Here is a 17,044-nt window from a genome sequence, read left to right as displayed (position 1 = left end):
CCCACCCGAGTTCCTGAAGCATTTCCGTAACACTCACGTGATGATCAGACCTACCAGTAACAAACCTAGCAGCCCGCCTCTGAATTGCTTCTATGTCCTCCCTCAATCCGACCTGATAGGGATCCCAAACGCTCGAGCAGTACTCAAGAATACGTCGTATTAGTGTTTTATAAGCGGTCTCCTTTACAGATGAACCACATCTTCCCAAAATTCTACCAATGAACCGAAGACGACTATCCGTCTTCCCCACAACTGCTATTACATGCTTGTCCCACTTCATATCGCTCTGCAATGTGACGCCCAAATATTTAAGCGACGTGACTGTGTCAAGCGCTACACTACTAATGGAGTATTCAAACATTACGGGATTCTTTTTCCTATTCATCTGCATTAATTTACATTTATCTATGTTTAGAGTTAGCTGTCATTCTTTACAGCAATCACAAATCCTGTCCAAGTCATCTTGTATCCTCCTACAGTCACTCAACGACGACACCTTGCCGTACACCACAGCATCATCAGCAAACAGTCGCACATTGCTATCCACCCTATCCAAAAGATCATTTATGTAGACAGAAAACAACAGCAGACCTACCACACTTCCCTGGGGGCACTCCAGATGATACCCTCACCTCCGATGAACACTCACCATGGAGGACAACGTACTGGGTTCTATTACTTAAGAAGTTGCGGTTTTTTCCGTCACTGTTATTTCAAATCACTTGATAAATGGTTCTGAGTAATGCAGGGTTCTAAACATTCACGCCAAATACTAAGTTAATTGAAAAAACAAAATAAAAATTTTGTTCCTCTGTTTCATAATCGTTGTAGAGTGCACGTTAATGTCCATTCTTTAATCTGTGCGAGGTTAGCTAATTTCGACGTTGTGTCATTTTCAACCACATAGGTTACATCAACTTAAATACGTCATCCTTTACATCCACGCAGCATTTCGCGGATGATGCTGTAGTATACAGAGAAGTGCAGCATTTGAAAACTGCAGCGAAATGCAGGAAGATCTGCAGCGGATAGGCACTTGGTGCAGGGAGTGGCAACTGACCCTTAACATAGACAAACGTAATATATTGCGAATACATAGAAAGAAGGATCCTTTATTGTATGATTATATGATAGCGGAACAAACACTGGTAGCAGTTACTTCTGTAAAATATCTGGGAGTATGCGTACGGAACGATTTGAAGTCGAATGACCATATAAAATTAACTGTTGATAAGGCGGGTGCCAGGTTGAGACTCATTGGGAGAGTCCTTAGAAAATGTAGTCCATCAACAAAGGAGGTGGCTTACAAAACACTCGTTCGACCTATACTTGAGTATTGCTCGTCATGTTGGATCCGTACCAGGTCGGGTTGACGGAGGAGATAGAGAAGATCCAAAGAAGAGCGGCGCGTTTCGTCACAGGGTTATTTGGTAAGCGTGATAGCGTTACGGAGATGTTTAACAAACTCAAGTGGCAGACTCTGCAAGAGAGGCGCTCTGCATCGCGGTGTAGCTTTCTGTCCAGGTTTCGAGATGGTACGTTTCTGGATGAGGTATCGAATATATTGCTTCCCCCTACTTATACCCCCCGAGGAGATCACGAATGTAAAATTAGAGAGATTCGAGCGCGCACGGAGGCTTTCCGGCAGTCGTTCTTCCCGCGAACCATACGCGACTGGAACAGGAAAGGGAGGTAATGACAGTGGCACGTAAATTGCCTTCCGCCACACACCTTTGGGTGGCTTGCGGAGTATAGATGTAGATATCGGATTCATCTTCCACAAACACGTGTAAAATGACGCAGTGTCGAAATTTGCTAATCGCACAAATTAAATAAAGAGTATTAACATACAACCGACAACGGATCTCGTTTCCATTTATAAAACAACAAAATATTGAGGTTCAACCGACCGTTGTTTTTAGACCACAGTCTGCCATATATGGACCAAAGCCGGACACGAAAATGTGCGACTACAGATCCGAGGGTACAAGAACGATCGAACGGTTGCGAAGAAGATGGTGCGCTCAACTTTAAATTGTTTTCTGAATGTATGTCATGGTGATGATGATGACGATGAGAGGCAGACGTCACTGTGTTCACAGCAGCCAGACCCCAGGGAGGCTTCGTCCCGGTCATCTGCTGGTAGTCCAGCGCGAACCGCCTCGTCCCCTGATTGTCTCCACTCCAGTTGAGTTAATAGGTGGGTCCCTGGGCTTCAGATTACGGCTGTGGGGACGCTGCGCCTGCTCATGTAGCTACACTACAGCCCGGGGTAGCAGTCGGCTGGTGCCTGACAGCCTCGCCACGCCATAGGGACATGCTCTCAGCGATAGTGAGATGTGGAGCTCCTGAGGAATGTAGGGGGTTAATTGGAGACATAAAGAACTAAATGTAGGTGAGGAATGGAGTCTGTGTTAGGCCGTAAGCAGAATGTGGTAAAGGCTAGTGGCACAACTAGAATCGCATTCGGAAGTAACTGACCTGAAGATGGAAAGGGACTCTAGAAGGAAAAATAGTGAGGCTAAAAAAAGTTTGAACATGTGAAGCTTTATAAAGGGTGCAGGGTGCTGCGGGTTAAAATGGGTGTAAGATAGGGATGTAGTCTTTTGGTCCTACTGTACAAACGATAGTCTACGCCGAGGTAGCAATGACAGAAGTAAAAGAAAGGTTCAAGAGTCGGATTCAAGTTGAGGTTGAAAGGATATCAGTGATAAGATTCGCTGATGACATTGCTACTCTCAGTGAAAATGAAGAAGAATTACAGTACGTTTGAGTGGTATCAAGAGTCTGAGTACGCAGCATGGATTGAGAATAAACTGGAAGAAGACAAAGGTAATTACACTCCTGGAAATGGAAAAAAGAACACATTGACACCGGTGTGTCAGACCCACCATACTTGCTCCGGACACTGCGAGAGGGCTGTACAAGCAATGATCACACGCACGGCACAGCGGACACACCAGGAACCGCGGTGTTGGCTGTCGAATGGCGCTAGCTGCGCAGCATTTGTGCACCGCCGCCGTCAGTGTCAGTCAGTTTGCCGTGGCATACGGAGCTCCATCGCAGTCTTTAACACTGGTAGCATGCCGCGACAGCGTGGACGTGAACCGTATGTGCAGTTGACGGACTTTGAGCGAGGGCGTATAGTGGGCATGCGGGAGGCCGGGTGGACGTACCGCCGAATTGCTTAATACGTGGGGCGTGAGGTCTCCACAGTACATCGATGTTGTCGCCAGTGGTCGGCGGAAGGTGCACGTGCCCGTCGACCTGGGACCGGACCGCAGCGACGCACGGATGCACGCCAAGACCGTAGGATCCTACGCAGTGCCGTAGGGGACCGCACCGCCACTTCCCAGCAAATTAGGGACACTGTTGCTCCTGGGGTATCGGCGAGGACCATTAGCAACCGTCTCCATGAAGCTGGGCTACGGTCCCGCACACCGTTAGGCAGTCTTCCGCTCACGCCCCAACATCGTGCAGCCCGCCTCCAGTGGTGTCGCGACAGGCGTGAATGGAGGGACGAATGGAGACGTGTCGTCTTCAGCGATGAGAGTCGCTTCTGCCTTGGTGCCAATGATGGTCGTATGCGTGTTTGGCGCCGTGCAGGTGAGCGCCACAATCAGGACTGCATACGACCGAGGCACACAGGGCAAACACCGGGCATCATGGTGTGGGGAGCGATCTCCTACACTGGCCGTACACCACTGGTGATCGTCGAGGGGACACTGAATAGTGCACGGTACATCCAAACCGTCATCGAACCCATCGTTCTACCATTCCTAGACCGGCAAGGGAACTTGCTGCTCCAACAGGACAATGCACGTCCGCATGTATCCCGTGCCACACAACGTGCTCTAGAAGGTGTAAGTCAACTACCCTGGCCAGCAAGATCTCCGGATCTGTCCCCCATTGAGCATGTTTGGGACTGGATGAAGCGTCGTCTCACGCGGTCTGCACGTCCAGCACGAACGCTGGTCCAACTGAGGCGCCAGGTGGAAATGGCATGGCAAGCCGTTCCACAGGACTACATCCAGCATCTCTACGATCGTCTCCATGGGAGAATAGCAGCCTGCATTGCTGCGAAGGGTGGATATACACTGTACTAGTGCCGACATTGTGCATGCTCTGTTGCCTGTGTCTATGTGCCTGTGGTTCTGTCAGTGTGATCATGTGATGTATCTGACGCCAGGAATGTGTCAATAAAGTTTCCCCTTCCTGGGACAATGAATTCACGGTGTTCTTATTTCAATTTCCAGGAGTGTAGATGTAGAAGAAATGAGAATAGCGAGAAAATTAACAAAAAATGGTGACCACGGAGGAGGAAAAGAAACCACATTAGAACAGGCAAAGGGGTACTCCTGGCCGAGAGAAGTTCAAATGGTTCAAATGGCTCTGAGCACTGTGGGACTTAACATCTGAGATCATCAGTCACCTAGAACAGAGGTACTTAAATCTAACTAACCTAAGGACATCACACACATCCATGCCCGAACCAGGATTCGAACCTGCAACCGTAGCAGCCGCGTGGTTCCCGACTGAAGCGCCTAGAACCGCTCGACCACCGCGGCCGGCGCCGAGAGAAGTCCACTGGTACCAAACATAAGCCTTAATTTCTGAGAGTGTACATTTGGGGCACAGCACTGTATGGTGGTGAATAATGGCCATTGAGAAAGCCGGAAAAGATGAGAATCGTAGCGTCTGAGATGTGATGCTACAAAAGAAACTTGGGAGGTCTGGTTAGATAAGGAATGAGGAGGTTCTCGGCAGAATTGGCGAAGAGAGGAACATATGCAGAACCCGACAAAAAGAAGGACTATAGGGAATGTGTTAAGTTACTAGGGAATAACTTCAATAGTACTAGAGGGAGCTTTAGAGAGTAAATACTGTAGAGGAAGACAGAGACTGGGACATCGAGCAGGTAATTGGGAAAGTAGGTTGCAAGTGTGTGTATACATAGACTGGGTATGCCAGCGATAAAAAAATGTCTCTCACAAAATTTCGTCCGGCAAGGGCATCCGGCAGAAAAAGGACGTTAAAGAGTGGTAATCTGGCAACACTGTAACCACACATATGATAACTATCTTTGTCATAAGCTGTTGAGCGTGCTGTACAGTTAGTGCAGAGGATGGAGTTTTGGGTTACCACACAAGAGGTTGTGGGTTCGATCCTGGGTTACTGCGATTTTTTTTTTTTTTTTTAAACTCATTCTGATATTTCATACGCCTTTTCTTAGGTCACATGTATCCTAAGTTTACAACATTTTGTAACTCTGAACGTAACAAATACGTGGTTACACAAATGCGAAATAGGCAAACTGGAAATTTGTGGTAAGGTTCTATGGGGCCAAACTGCTTAAGTCATCGGTCCCTAGGCAAGAATAATAATTGCTACTAACCTCTGGACCATTGGAGGAGGGTACAAAGAAAACAGGTTTCGCCTCTAGAAGATGTGGTAATTGTGAAATTCCATTACATTAAAAGGCCTTCTTTCAAAGCTGACCAGTCTTCCATTTCTACGATTATGTAAGTGCAAGTGTTTTCTAGAGGACCCGCTGCAATCGCTGTTGATGATAAAGATGCCAGATACCGTACCACCTGGAGTACATTTACCAAACAAAAAACATATACCTCAACCAGGATCAAACCATCGACCTCTTGCATGCTAACCCAAAACCCTATCCACTGCACCAACTGTGCAGCACAAACATTATGTGCTCACAGAGGTAGTTACCACACATGTGGTTACAGTGTTGCCAGCTTGCCACTCTTTAACGTTCTTTCTCTGCCGGATGGACTCGCCAGGCGAAATTTTGTGACACACATTTTTTTAACGCAGGCATGTGAGGAGTGAATTTCGCTTCACCCTGTATATATAGATAGATAGTTACTGTGAAACAAAGCTCTTCTACTGCAAGTTCTTTGCTTTGCATATGTTGGTGAAGAGTTGTGTTCCAAGGTACCAGAGATGAACAAGTGCTCATAGCCCTTAAGGAATGCATTTTAGAGCATATGTTTACTGGACTTTTTTTTCTCGTTGTGGACCACACTATCAGTTCGCAAAATATGGAAAGCAAACAACTTGCAGTAGAAGAGACTTGCTTCACAGTATCGAAGATGAAAAATTGCTCGTAGCTCTTAAGGTATGCATTTTCGACCCTACGTTTACTGAGACTTTTTTGCTTCTACTACCGTGTACTTTCAACTTTATATTTTACGCCATTAGTTATGATACACCATGTATACGTATATTTGTCAGCAGTCTTCTGACAGGTCACTTGAAGTGGTCTAAGGTGTAACGAGCACAAAAAACAAATTGTAGGAAAAGTAGATGACAGTTTCAGATTGTATATATATATATATATAAAGATGGTATCTGTTCTTTCGGACAGATACCCAGATACCATCGGTGACCATGCAGCTCGTTAGAATGAAATTACAATGAAATGTATACCCTTAGCTGCATACAGGCGTTGATGAGTCAACGGGGACTGTTGAAAATGTATGCCCCGACCGGGACTCGAACCCGGGATCTCCTGTTGACACAGCAGACGCTGTATCCATCTGAGCCACCGAGGACACAGAGGATAGTGCGACTGCAGGGACTTATCTCTGGCACGACTCCCGTGAGACCCACATTCTCAACTTATTGTCCCGCACTATATTCATAGTGACTCTGCCCATCGTACTCATTACTCGCGGCTTTACCGGCGATTGCCGTAAGTGTTCCGCCACTGAAGATGGTATCTCTTCTTCCGGACACAAACAATATATATATATATATATATATATATATATATATATATATATATATATATATATATATATATATATATATAGGGTGTTTCAAAAATGACCGGTATGTTTGAAACGGCAATAAAAACTAAACGAGCAGCGATAGAAATACACCGTTTGTTGCAATATGCTTGGGACAACAGTACATTTTCAGGCAGACAAACTTTCGAAATTACAGTAGTTACAATTTTCAACAACAGATGGCGCTGCAAGTGATGTGAAAGATATAGAAGACAACGCAGTCTGTGGGTGCGCCATTCTGTACGTCGTCTTTCTGCTGTAAGCGTGTGCTGTTCACAACGTGCAAGTGTGCTGTGGACAACATGGTTTATTCCTTAGAACAGAGGATTTTTCTGATGTTGGAATTCCACCGCCTAGAACACAGTGTTGTTGCAACAAGACGAAGTTTTCAACGGAGGTTTAATGTAACCAAAGGACCGAAAAGCGATACAATAAAGGATCTGTTTGAAAAATTTCAACGGACTGGGATCGTGACGGATGAACGTGCTGGAAAGGTAGGGCAACCGCGTACGGCAACCACAGAGGGCAACGCGCAGCTAGTGCAGCAGGTGATCCAACAGCGGCCTCGGGTTTCCGTTCGCCGTGTTGCAGCTGCGGTCCAAATGACGCCAACGTCCACCTATCGTCTCATGCGCCAGAGTTTACACCTCTATCCGTACAAAATTCAAACGCGGTAACCCCTCAGCGCCGCTACCGTTGCTGCACGAGAGACATTCGCTAACGATATAGTGCACAGGATTGATGACGGCGATATGCATGTGGGCAGGATTTGGTTTACTGACGAAGCTTATTTTTACCTGGACGGCTTCGTCAATAAACAGAACTGGCGCATATGGGGAACCGAAAAGCCCCATGTTGCAGTCCCATCGTCCCTGCATCCTCAAAAATTACTGGTCTGGGCCGCCATTTCTTCCAAAGGAATCATTGGCCCATTTTTCAGATCCGAAACGATTAGTGCATCACGCTATCTGGACATTCTTAGAACACCTCGTGGTTTATGCAAGATGGTGCCCGGCCACATCGCACGGCCGACGTCTTTAATTTCCTGAATGAATATTTCGATGATCGTGTGATTGCTTTGGGCTATCCGAAACATACAGGAGGCGGCGTGGATTGGCCTCCCTATTCGCCAGACATGAACCCCTGTGACTTCTTTCTGTGGGGACGCTTGAAAGACCAGGTGTACCGCCAGAATCCAGAAACAATTGAACAGCTGAAGCAGTACATCTCATCTGCATGTGAAGCCATTCCGCCAGACACGTTGTCAAAGGTTTCGGGTAATTTCATTCAGAGACTACGCCATATTATTGCTACGCATGGTGGATATTTGGAAAATATCGTACTATAGAGTTTCCCAGACCGCAGCGCCATCTGTTGTTAAAAATTGTAACTACTGTAATTTCGAAAGTTTGTCTGCCTGAAAATGTACTGTTGTCCCAAGCATATCGCTGCTCGTTTCGTTTTTATTGTCGTTTCAAAGATACCGGTCATTTTTGAAACACCCTGTATATATACACTCCTGGAAATGGAAAAAAGAACACATTGACACCGGTGTGTCAGACCCACCATACTTGCTCCGGACACTGCGAGAGGGCTGTACAAGCAATGATCACACGCACGGCACAGCGGACACACCAGGAACCGCGGTGTTGGCCGTCGAATGGCGCTAGCTGCGCAGCATTTGTGCACCGCCGCCGTCAGTGTCAGCCAGTTTGCCGTGGCATACGGAGCTCCATCGCAGTCTTTAACACTGGTAGCATGCCGTGACAGCGTGGACGTGAACCGTATGTGCAGTTGACGGACTTTGAGCGAGGGCGTATAGTGGGCATGCGGGAGGCCGGGTGGACGTACCGCCGAATTGCTCAACACGTGGGGCGTGAGGTCTCCACAGTACATCGATGTTGTCGCCAGTGGTCGGCGAAAGGTGCACGTGCCCGTCGACTTGGGACCGGACCGCAGCGACGCACGGATGCACGGCAAGACCGTAGGATCCTACGCAGTGCCGTAGGGGACCGCACCGCCACTTCCCAGCAAATTAGGGACACTGTTGCTCCTGGGGTATCGGCGAGGACCATTCGCAACCGTCTCCATAAAGCTGGGCTACGGTCCCGCACACCGTTAGGCCGTCTTCCGCTCACGCCCCAACATCGTGCAGCCCGCCTCCAGTGGTGTCGCGACAGGCGCGAATGGAGGGACGAATGGAGACGTGTCGTCTTCAGCGATGAGAGTCGCTTCTGCCTTGGTGCCAATGATGGTCGTATGCGTGTTTGGCGCCGTGCAGGTGAGCGCCACAATCAGGACTGCATACGACCGAGGCACACAGGGCCAACACCCGGCATCATGGTGTGGGGAGCGATCTCCTACGCTGGCCGTACACCACTGGTGATCGTCGAGGGGACACTGAATAGTGCACGGTACATCCAAACCGTCATCGAACCCATCGTTCTACCATTCCTAGACCGGCAAGGGAACTTGCTGTTCCAACAGGACAATGCACGTCCGCATGTATCCCGTGCCACACAACGTGCTCTAGAAGGTGTAAGTCAACTACCCTGGCCAGCAAGATCTCCGGATCTGTCCCCCATTGAGCATGTTTGGGACTGGATGAAGCGTCGTCTCACGCGGTCTGCACGTCCAGCACGAACGCTGGTCCAACTGAGGCGCCAGGTGGAAATGGCATGGCAAGCCGTTCCACAGGACTACATCCAGCATCTCTACGATCGTCTCGATGGGAGAATAGCAGCCTGCATTGCTGCGAAAGGTGGATATACACTGTACTAGTGCCGACATTGTGCATGCTCTGTTGCCTGTGTCTATGTGCCTGTGGTTCTGTCAGTGTGATCATGTGAAGTGTCTGACCCCAGGAATGTGTCAATAAAGTTTCCCCTTCCTGGGACAATGAATTCACGGTGTTCTTATTTCAATTTCCAGGAGTGTAGTAAAGGCTCACTGGCCATTTGACCATCTTCTTCTGTGCGGATGCACAAACAGTGCCCGAACTCTTAACGGGAGTCGGCGGTAAAGCCGCGAGTAATGAGTATTATGGGCAGGGGCACTATGAACATAGTGCGGGACAATAAGTTGAGAATGTGGGTCTCACGGGAGTCGTGCCAGAGATAAGTCCCTGCAGTCGCACTATCCTCTCTGTCCTCGATGGCTCAGATGGATAGAGCGTCTGCCGTGTCAGCAGGAGATCCCGGGTTCGAGTCCCGGTCGGGGCATACATTTTCAACAGTCCCCGCTGACTCATATCAACGCCTGTATGCAGCTAAGGGCATACACTTCATTGTAATTTCAGTTTCAGTTTGATTGGGGGAACCTTTAGGAAATGTAATACATCCGGAAAAGAAGTGTGTTACAAAACGACTGTTCGACCGATTGCTGGATGTTGCCCGTCAGTCTGGGACACTTTAACAGGTTGGGTTAATAAGAGAGACGGAGAAGATGCAACGAAGAGCGGCGCGTTTCGTGGCGGGATCGTGTAGTCGGCGCAAGAAAGTTACAGAGAAGCTCAACAAACTCCGGTGGCAGAAGCTGCAAGAGAGGCGGTGTGCATCACGAAGGGGTTTAGTGTTGACATTTCAAGTGCGCGTGTTCCAGGAAGAGTCGGAGAGTTCCTCCAACACAGGTCTCTCAAGATGACCACGACGTGAAAATTGGAGAAATCAGAGATCTGACAGAGGTCTGCCGACAAATATTCCTCCCATGTGCCATTCGTGTGTGGCAGATGGTGGAAAGTACAGTGGCATCACATACGAAAGGTGCCTTTCGGAGCGTACATGTAGATGTAGGGTGGAAGAGATGACGCGGTTTACTTGATGAGAACTAATCCCCAAATTCCACTAATTTCAACTCTTATGCTTTTTTGTGTTACTGAATGTCTGTGGCCTCTGTGTACAACAGTAATGATTGGGCCTTAATAAAACTGGTTACAATGCGACACGGATAAATCGGCAATAACAGATGATGCACTGGAACCAGAGTACAACCACATTCGTTTCTTTAGCACTACGGTTATAGCAAAGTCTAACCATCACTATCGTGGAATGCGCAGAGTGACCGTACAGACGCAAATACAGAGAAAAGATTCCCAACAGGATTCGTCTGAACTGGACGTAATTTATCGCTGTGGGCAGAAATTTTACAAGAACCTGAGGCGCTGGAGTATAGGGGAGCTGCCCTAGGTTACGAGCCTAGAATTGCTCGCACGGTAGAGTTTGAAAAGATGGTATTGGACCGTATGGCGGGCGATTTAGGGAAATCACGGAAAACCTAATTCAGGATGGCCAAGCGCGGATATGAACCACTGTCCTCACGAATGCGGGTCCAGTGTGCTGACCATTCCCGTAGCCACATCGATTGGTAAAGGTCTTGGAAGACCCATCGAATGGAGTCGACAGTGTCTGGAAAACAGTGTAAGATGAACTTCAACAACAGTAATACAAGGCTAACGGAATGCTGTCGAATTAAAACAGGCGATGCTGAGAGAATTAGATTAGTAAATGAGACACTAGAAGTAGCAGATGAATTTTGTTATATCGGGAACGAAATACGAGTATATCACTGAAATTGGGACGATTGTGAAATGCAGCCTGTGAAAAAAATAAATTTAAGTTTTACATGGTGTTTTCTGGAGGTATTTTCGTAGAGAGTAGCGGTGGCCGAGCGGTTCTAGGCGCTTCAGTCCGGAACCGCGCGACTGCTACGGCCGCAGGTTCGAATTCTGCCTCGGGCATGGATGTGTTTGATGCCCTTAGGTTAGTTAGGTTTAAGTAGATCTAAGTTCTAAGGGACTGATGACCTCAGATGTTAAGTCCCATAGTGCTCACAGCCATTTGAACCATTTGAACCTAGAGAGTAGCCTTGCATTGAAGTGATACATGAACGATAAACAGACAAGAAGAGAATAGACGCCTTTGAAATGTGGTGCTATGGAAAAATGCTGAAGATGAGATAGGCAGATAGAGCAATTGATGAGGAGATACTGAACAGAATTGGAGAATAAAGGAATTTTTGGTACAACTTGATTAAAAGAAGGGATCTGTTGATGCCTCAGGATGAGGGAAGTCTGGGGGTGGGAGTAAAAATCGTAGAGAGAGACCAAGCCTCGACTGAAGTGAGCAGGTTCAAGAGGGTGCAGGTTTAGTAGGTGTGCAGAGGTGGAGACGCTTGTACGGGTCAGACTGTTGTATGGGGCTGCGTCAGACCAGTCGTTGGAGTGAAGGCCACAACAACAACACATGTAACTTGGCTCAAACACTGTAATACTTTGTATTGGGACCTCTACATCGGATATATACTGACCTGGCGACAGTCATATTATGTTGTGATCTCTATTGCTTCGAGCTGTGCCGTTGCACACAGGTGAAGAAAGGAGTACAAGAGGGTGAAGTGACAAAGTACCCTCCAGCAGACACTGTTAGGTCGGTTGCTGTATGTAGATGTAGGTGTAGATCTGGAACGCTACCTGAGGATTTCCAAATGAAGTTCTTGTCAGGTATCTCTTCAGTTTCTGGATGTCAGTGGGTACATTTTCTTTACATTTCCACCCACCAGAATTTTTTTTGTGAATGAGTATCTTTTAAAGTATACCAGCTGAGACTGTAATATGATGCTGCACGTATGTTTGTCCCTTAGAGCTTATCAGATACCACCTTTTTCAGCTATACGGGCCCAAGAATATGACAGATGCTAGTGCGACATATTTAATAATTGTCATCACTACCACATAACGCAGATCGTTTAATAAAAAATACGCCAAGATACAATCAGACCCACAGTCTTTGCACTTCATCTGGCACCTTGATGGTTGATCCACGCTTGTTGACCATGGTTACTCACCCATCCAGCTGAGATGCTCCGTCGTCTCCAGCTTGATCCTGAAGGCGTCCACCTGCTCCTTGAGGTCCCTCACGGATGGCGGCAGCTCCTCAAAGTCCATCCGGATCTGCCGCTCCAGTCGGGCCACCCTGCAGACATCGAAACAGCGGACCGTCACTACATCACTACACCTTGCACCTCCAATACAACTCTCCGGTGTCATAACCTGTTCTTCGTTTTAAAGACTTGACATACTGGTCAAACTACTTAAGGGGCTCCGGAAAGGCTCAAAATCATGAAAAGTTCAATTGTTACTTTTTTGCGTTTTCTGAATCTGCAGACTATTACCTTTTAATAGATGTATAATTTATTCAATTCCGAAGACTACAACTATTTTTAAACTTTTTTTGAAATGTGTTCTACATGGGCGTGACCCACTGTGGCGCTGTTAAACTGCTGTCAAATGGTGTTATTATTAACGTCCGTGTTCATCAGGTACATTTTAGTGATGTGAGATAAAGTATGTGTTGTGGCTAACCTGTGATGCTTCAATATATATCGATGGTGTGATTGTCGATTGTTTCATGTTTATTTACTCTGTCGTTATCTCGAAAATATTCGTAATTAATTCTGTTTCTTGAGTCTCTGTTTTGTTGAAGTATAATAATGAGTAAAAGTAAAGTTATTAGAAATCCTCTGAAGGCTTTTAAGAAAAGGAGAAATGTTGGAAAGCCAAAGGTATGTGTTATTACTGTAAACAATAAAGACGATAACCAAGTGAGTGAACCTAACCTCTCAGGTACACCTGCCCATAGCAGTCAAAGTGGGAAAGAAAATACTTCACAGAAGAAGCTTGGTTCAATGAGTGAAAACTATGAATGTTTTATGGGCGAATCGGATGCGAATGAAATATTTCATATGTCGGTTCTCAAAGGAATTTTTTCAAACTGTGTAAGATGTATTCATTGTAGTGAAGTTGGTCTGGAACTCTCCATAATAAAGCACGTAGGACTTGCTAGTGAAATACAACTGAAATGTGATAAGTGTTCATACATGACCACCTTTTGGAACAGTGTTGCAGTAACTGCAACTGAAGAAAATGGTAGCAAAATCTACCAACACAACAACGAGCGATGCTTGCTTTAGACAAGGAACGCCTTCGGGCTGCAGACAGGGCTGTAAAGAGTCTAGAAATACAAGCAAGAGTAAACAGGAGGAGGAACAAGAGGAAGCTGGAGGAAGAGTTTGCAGAGGATGAAGATAATCCATCCTATGGACCTGGAATGCACTAAAAAGTTAATGCAATCTTTGTCGCTCGATTCCCAAAACTTTTATTTTCTCATACTAATTACATGTTTTCTAAGGATCTTCCAAACATATTTGTTTCAAACTTTCAGTAAATGTTACACAGTACCTTCTGCATAATTTAACACAGCCTTTTTCCAAAAAACTGTATATTTTTGAATATACAAATAAAAAATTGCAAAAAAATGTTGTGAATTTTCATTACAATTGAAAAAAAATCATCTTTAATAACTGAACTAAAATTTTGTAAAATTCCTGTGTTAAGTTGTAGCCCATATTCCAATAAATAATCTGTAAAAAGTTCAACTTCCTACCTCAAATACTTTGTGAGGAAAGATGTAATTTATAAGCGTTATTTTAACATTGCAAGTATAGGGCGTTCCGGAGCCCCTTTAAAGGAATGTAGCTGGGTGACGTCTTCGGCAACCGCCGATATTTTGACAGGTGGAGATACTATCATCCTCAAGCCACAAATGGCTCTAAGAACTATGGGACTTAACCTCTGAGGTCATCAGTCCCCTAGAATTGGAACTACTTAAACCTAACTAACCTAAGGACATCACACACATCCATGCGCGAGGCAGGATTCGAACCTGCGACCCTAGCAGCCGCATGGTTCTGGACTGAAGCGTCTAGAATGGTTCAAATGGCTCTGAGCAGTATGGGACTTAACATCTATGGTCATCAGTCCCCTAGAACTTAGAACTACTTAAACCTAACTAACCTAAGGATATCATACAACACCCAGTCATCACGAGGCAGAGAAAATCCCTGACCCCGCCGAGAATCGAACCCGAGAACCCGGGCGTGGGAAGCGAGAACGCTACCGCACGACCACGAGCTGAGGACGAAGCGTCTAGAGCCGCTCGGCCACAGTGGCCGGCTCCAAGCCACAAAAGTTCGTTGTCTATACTGCCTCATTAAAGGAATTTGGATTTCTACTACCGAGCATTAATATGGGTTGTGGCTTAAGGGGACCACATTGTGGTTCAGGTCGAAAAAAATCGATTTTCGGTTTTCATCATATTTCGATAGATTGAAGTTTTATTTATGTACCTCTGAAAAGGATGTTGCTGAAAAAATAATTCTACCATTTAAAGAGTTCTTTCCCATCACGTGTGTTTATGTGCCACGCCCACTTTTCTGTCAGCCACTTTTCTGCATATATTTTAGATCTTTCTAAAAAAATGTATTTTAAATGGTTCTGAGCACTATGGGACTTAACTGCTGTGGTCATCAGTCCCCTAGAACTTAGAACTACTTAAACCTAACTAACCTAAGGACATCACACACATCCATGCCCGAGGCAGGATTCGAACCTGCGACTGTAGCGGTCACGCGGTTCCAGACTGCAGCGCCTAGAACCGCACGGCCACTCCGGCCGGCAGATCTTTCTATCCCCTGCATTGCACGTTAGCAGTGGAAGAAAATGATGGATGTTCGGATATTGCAGTTGCACTTAATGGAAGTTGGCAGAAAAGAGGACATACTTCTCTGAATGGAGTAGTGACTGACATGAGTTTAGACACCGGTAAAGTGTTAGATATGGAGATAATGTCTAAATATCGCAAATGTTGTAAAGTCAGTGAACATAAAGAACACAACTGTGTGGATAATTTTAGAGGAACAAGTGGTGGTATGGAAGTTCATGGAGTACAACAAATATTTCATCGCTCCGTAGAAACAAGAGGTGTGCGGTACACCAAATATTTGGACGATGGTGACAGTAAGGCACACAACAATGTGGTGAATTCGCCATATGGAGATGCCATTATTAGCAAAATAAAATGTGTAGGCCATAATCAAAAACGTTTGGGAACAAGGCTGAGAACACTATCTGGTGATATGAGAGGAAAAAAATTAGAAGATGGAAAATTGTTGACCGGACAGGGTCTGTTAACTAAAACTGAAATAGTAACTTGAAGGTATACTATGGGCAGGCAATCCGGAGAAATAAAGAAAATGTGGAGGCAATGAAGAGAGATGTTTGGGCCATATTCTTCCATCAGTGCTCTACTGATGATAAGCCATACCATGGATTGTGTCCATCAGGAGAAAATTCGTGGTGCAAATACAATAGGGCTCAGGCAACTGGAGAATCGTATTCTCACCAGCATTCTCTTCCTGCTGCTGTTATTACAGCAATTAAACCTATTTTCAGAGACTTGGCTCAACCTGGCCTTCTAAGGAAATGTTTGTATGGGCGGACACAGAACCCAAATGAACGTTTCAACAGCATAATATGGAACCGCCTTCCTAAAACTGTATTTGCAGGCATGCATACAATGAAACTAGGAGTTCATGATGCTGTAATTACATTCAATTGTGGTAATATTGGAAAATGTTGGGTACTGAAAAAGCTGGGAATTAATCCTGGCGCAAATATGATCACTGGGCTGCAACATTGCGATAAAATGAGGATAGCCGATGCAGACAGGTCTGCATCTAATATGACCAAGAAAGGAAGACAAACTTCCAGGAAGGTGAAAAAGAAGCTGGAAGACCTGCTAGAGGCCAAACAAGGGCCACCATACGCAGCAGGACAGTTTTAATTAACTGTAAGTAACAAATTTCAAAAGTTTTTTCAGTCAATCTCCCGCAAACTAAAATGTTCAGTACATATGCCCCAATATATCAGAAGCTATCATAGATAAATGAATGAAATTTTCAGAGAATCTGTATAACATAAAAAACCACCTCTGGAACTACATTCATTAATCTTACCCCATTAGGAAGTTCACAAAAAATATTTTCTGCAGAAAAAACTTAATATTTTTTGTTAACAAATTAAAAAAAAGTATTTTTTAAAAACTATATAATGGATAAAGTAGATTTTACTACAGTTGACTCTATTATCATCATGTAACATACAGTAAAAATATTAAGGTCCTGCATCAAATATTTTTTTCAGAAATTGGTCAAATACTTGCCTAAATTAACATGGGTTTCGTTGTGTACATAGTTCCGCATAGTCAGCGCGTACACAACTTTCCCACTAGAGCGCGCCCCGCTAAGCACAACAGCGCAGGCACAGTGCTCGTCTGTCTCCGCACTACGAGATGGCGCTGCCTTAGAGACGGACCAAATTCTGCTTCCGCCGATCCACG

The 17,044-nt window shown here is 45.6% G+C and overlaps 1 protein-coding gene and 1 non-coding gene across 2 annotated transcripts in view; one reads left to right on the top strand and one right to left on the bottom strand.

Moving 5' to 3' along the window:
• Window positions 1-17,044, bottom strand: part of LOC126426557 (high affinity cGMP-specific 3',5'-cyclic phosphodiesterase 9A) — a 279,681-nt gene that overhangs the window by 190,928 nt on the left and 71,709 nt on the right. The window contains exon 4 of the mRNA XM_050088457.1: window positions 12,654-12,781. Coding sequence (XP_049944414.1) covers window positions 12,654-12,781 — 128 coding nt within the window. The remainder of the gene's footprint in view (window positions 1-12,653; window positions 12,782-17,044) is intronic.
• On the top strand, window positions 9,960-10,033 carry Trnat-ugu (transfer RNA threonine (anticodon UGU)). Its single transcript has one exon. It is a non-coding gene; the product is annotated as a tRNA-Thr (tRNA).

The sequence above is a fragment of the Schistocerca serialis genome, chromosome 11, assembly GCF_023864345.2.
Source record: "Schistocerca serialis cubense isolate TAMUIC-IGC-003099 chromosome 11, iqSchSeri2.2, whole genome shotgun sequence".
Taxonomy (NCBI): domain Eukaryota; kingdom Metazoa; phylum Arthropoda; class Insecta; order Orthoptera; family Acrididae; genus Schistocerca; species Schistocerca serialis.
This window is presented reverse-complemented; position numbering and strand designations above follow the sequence as displayed.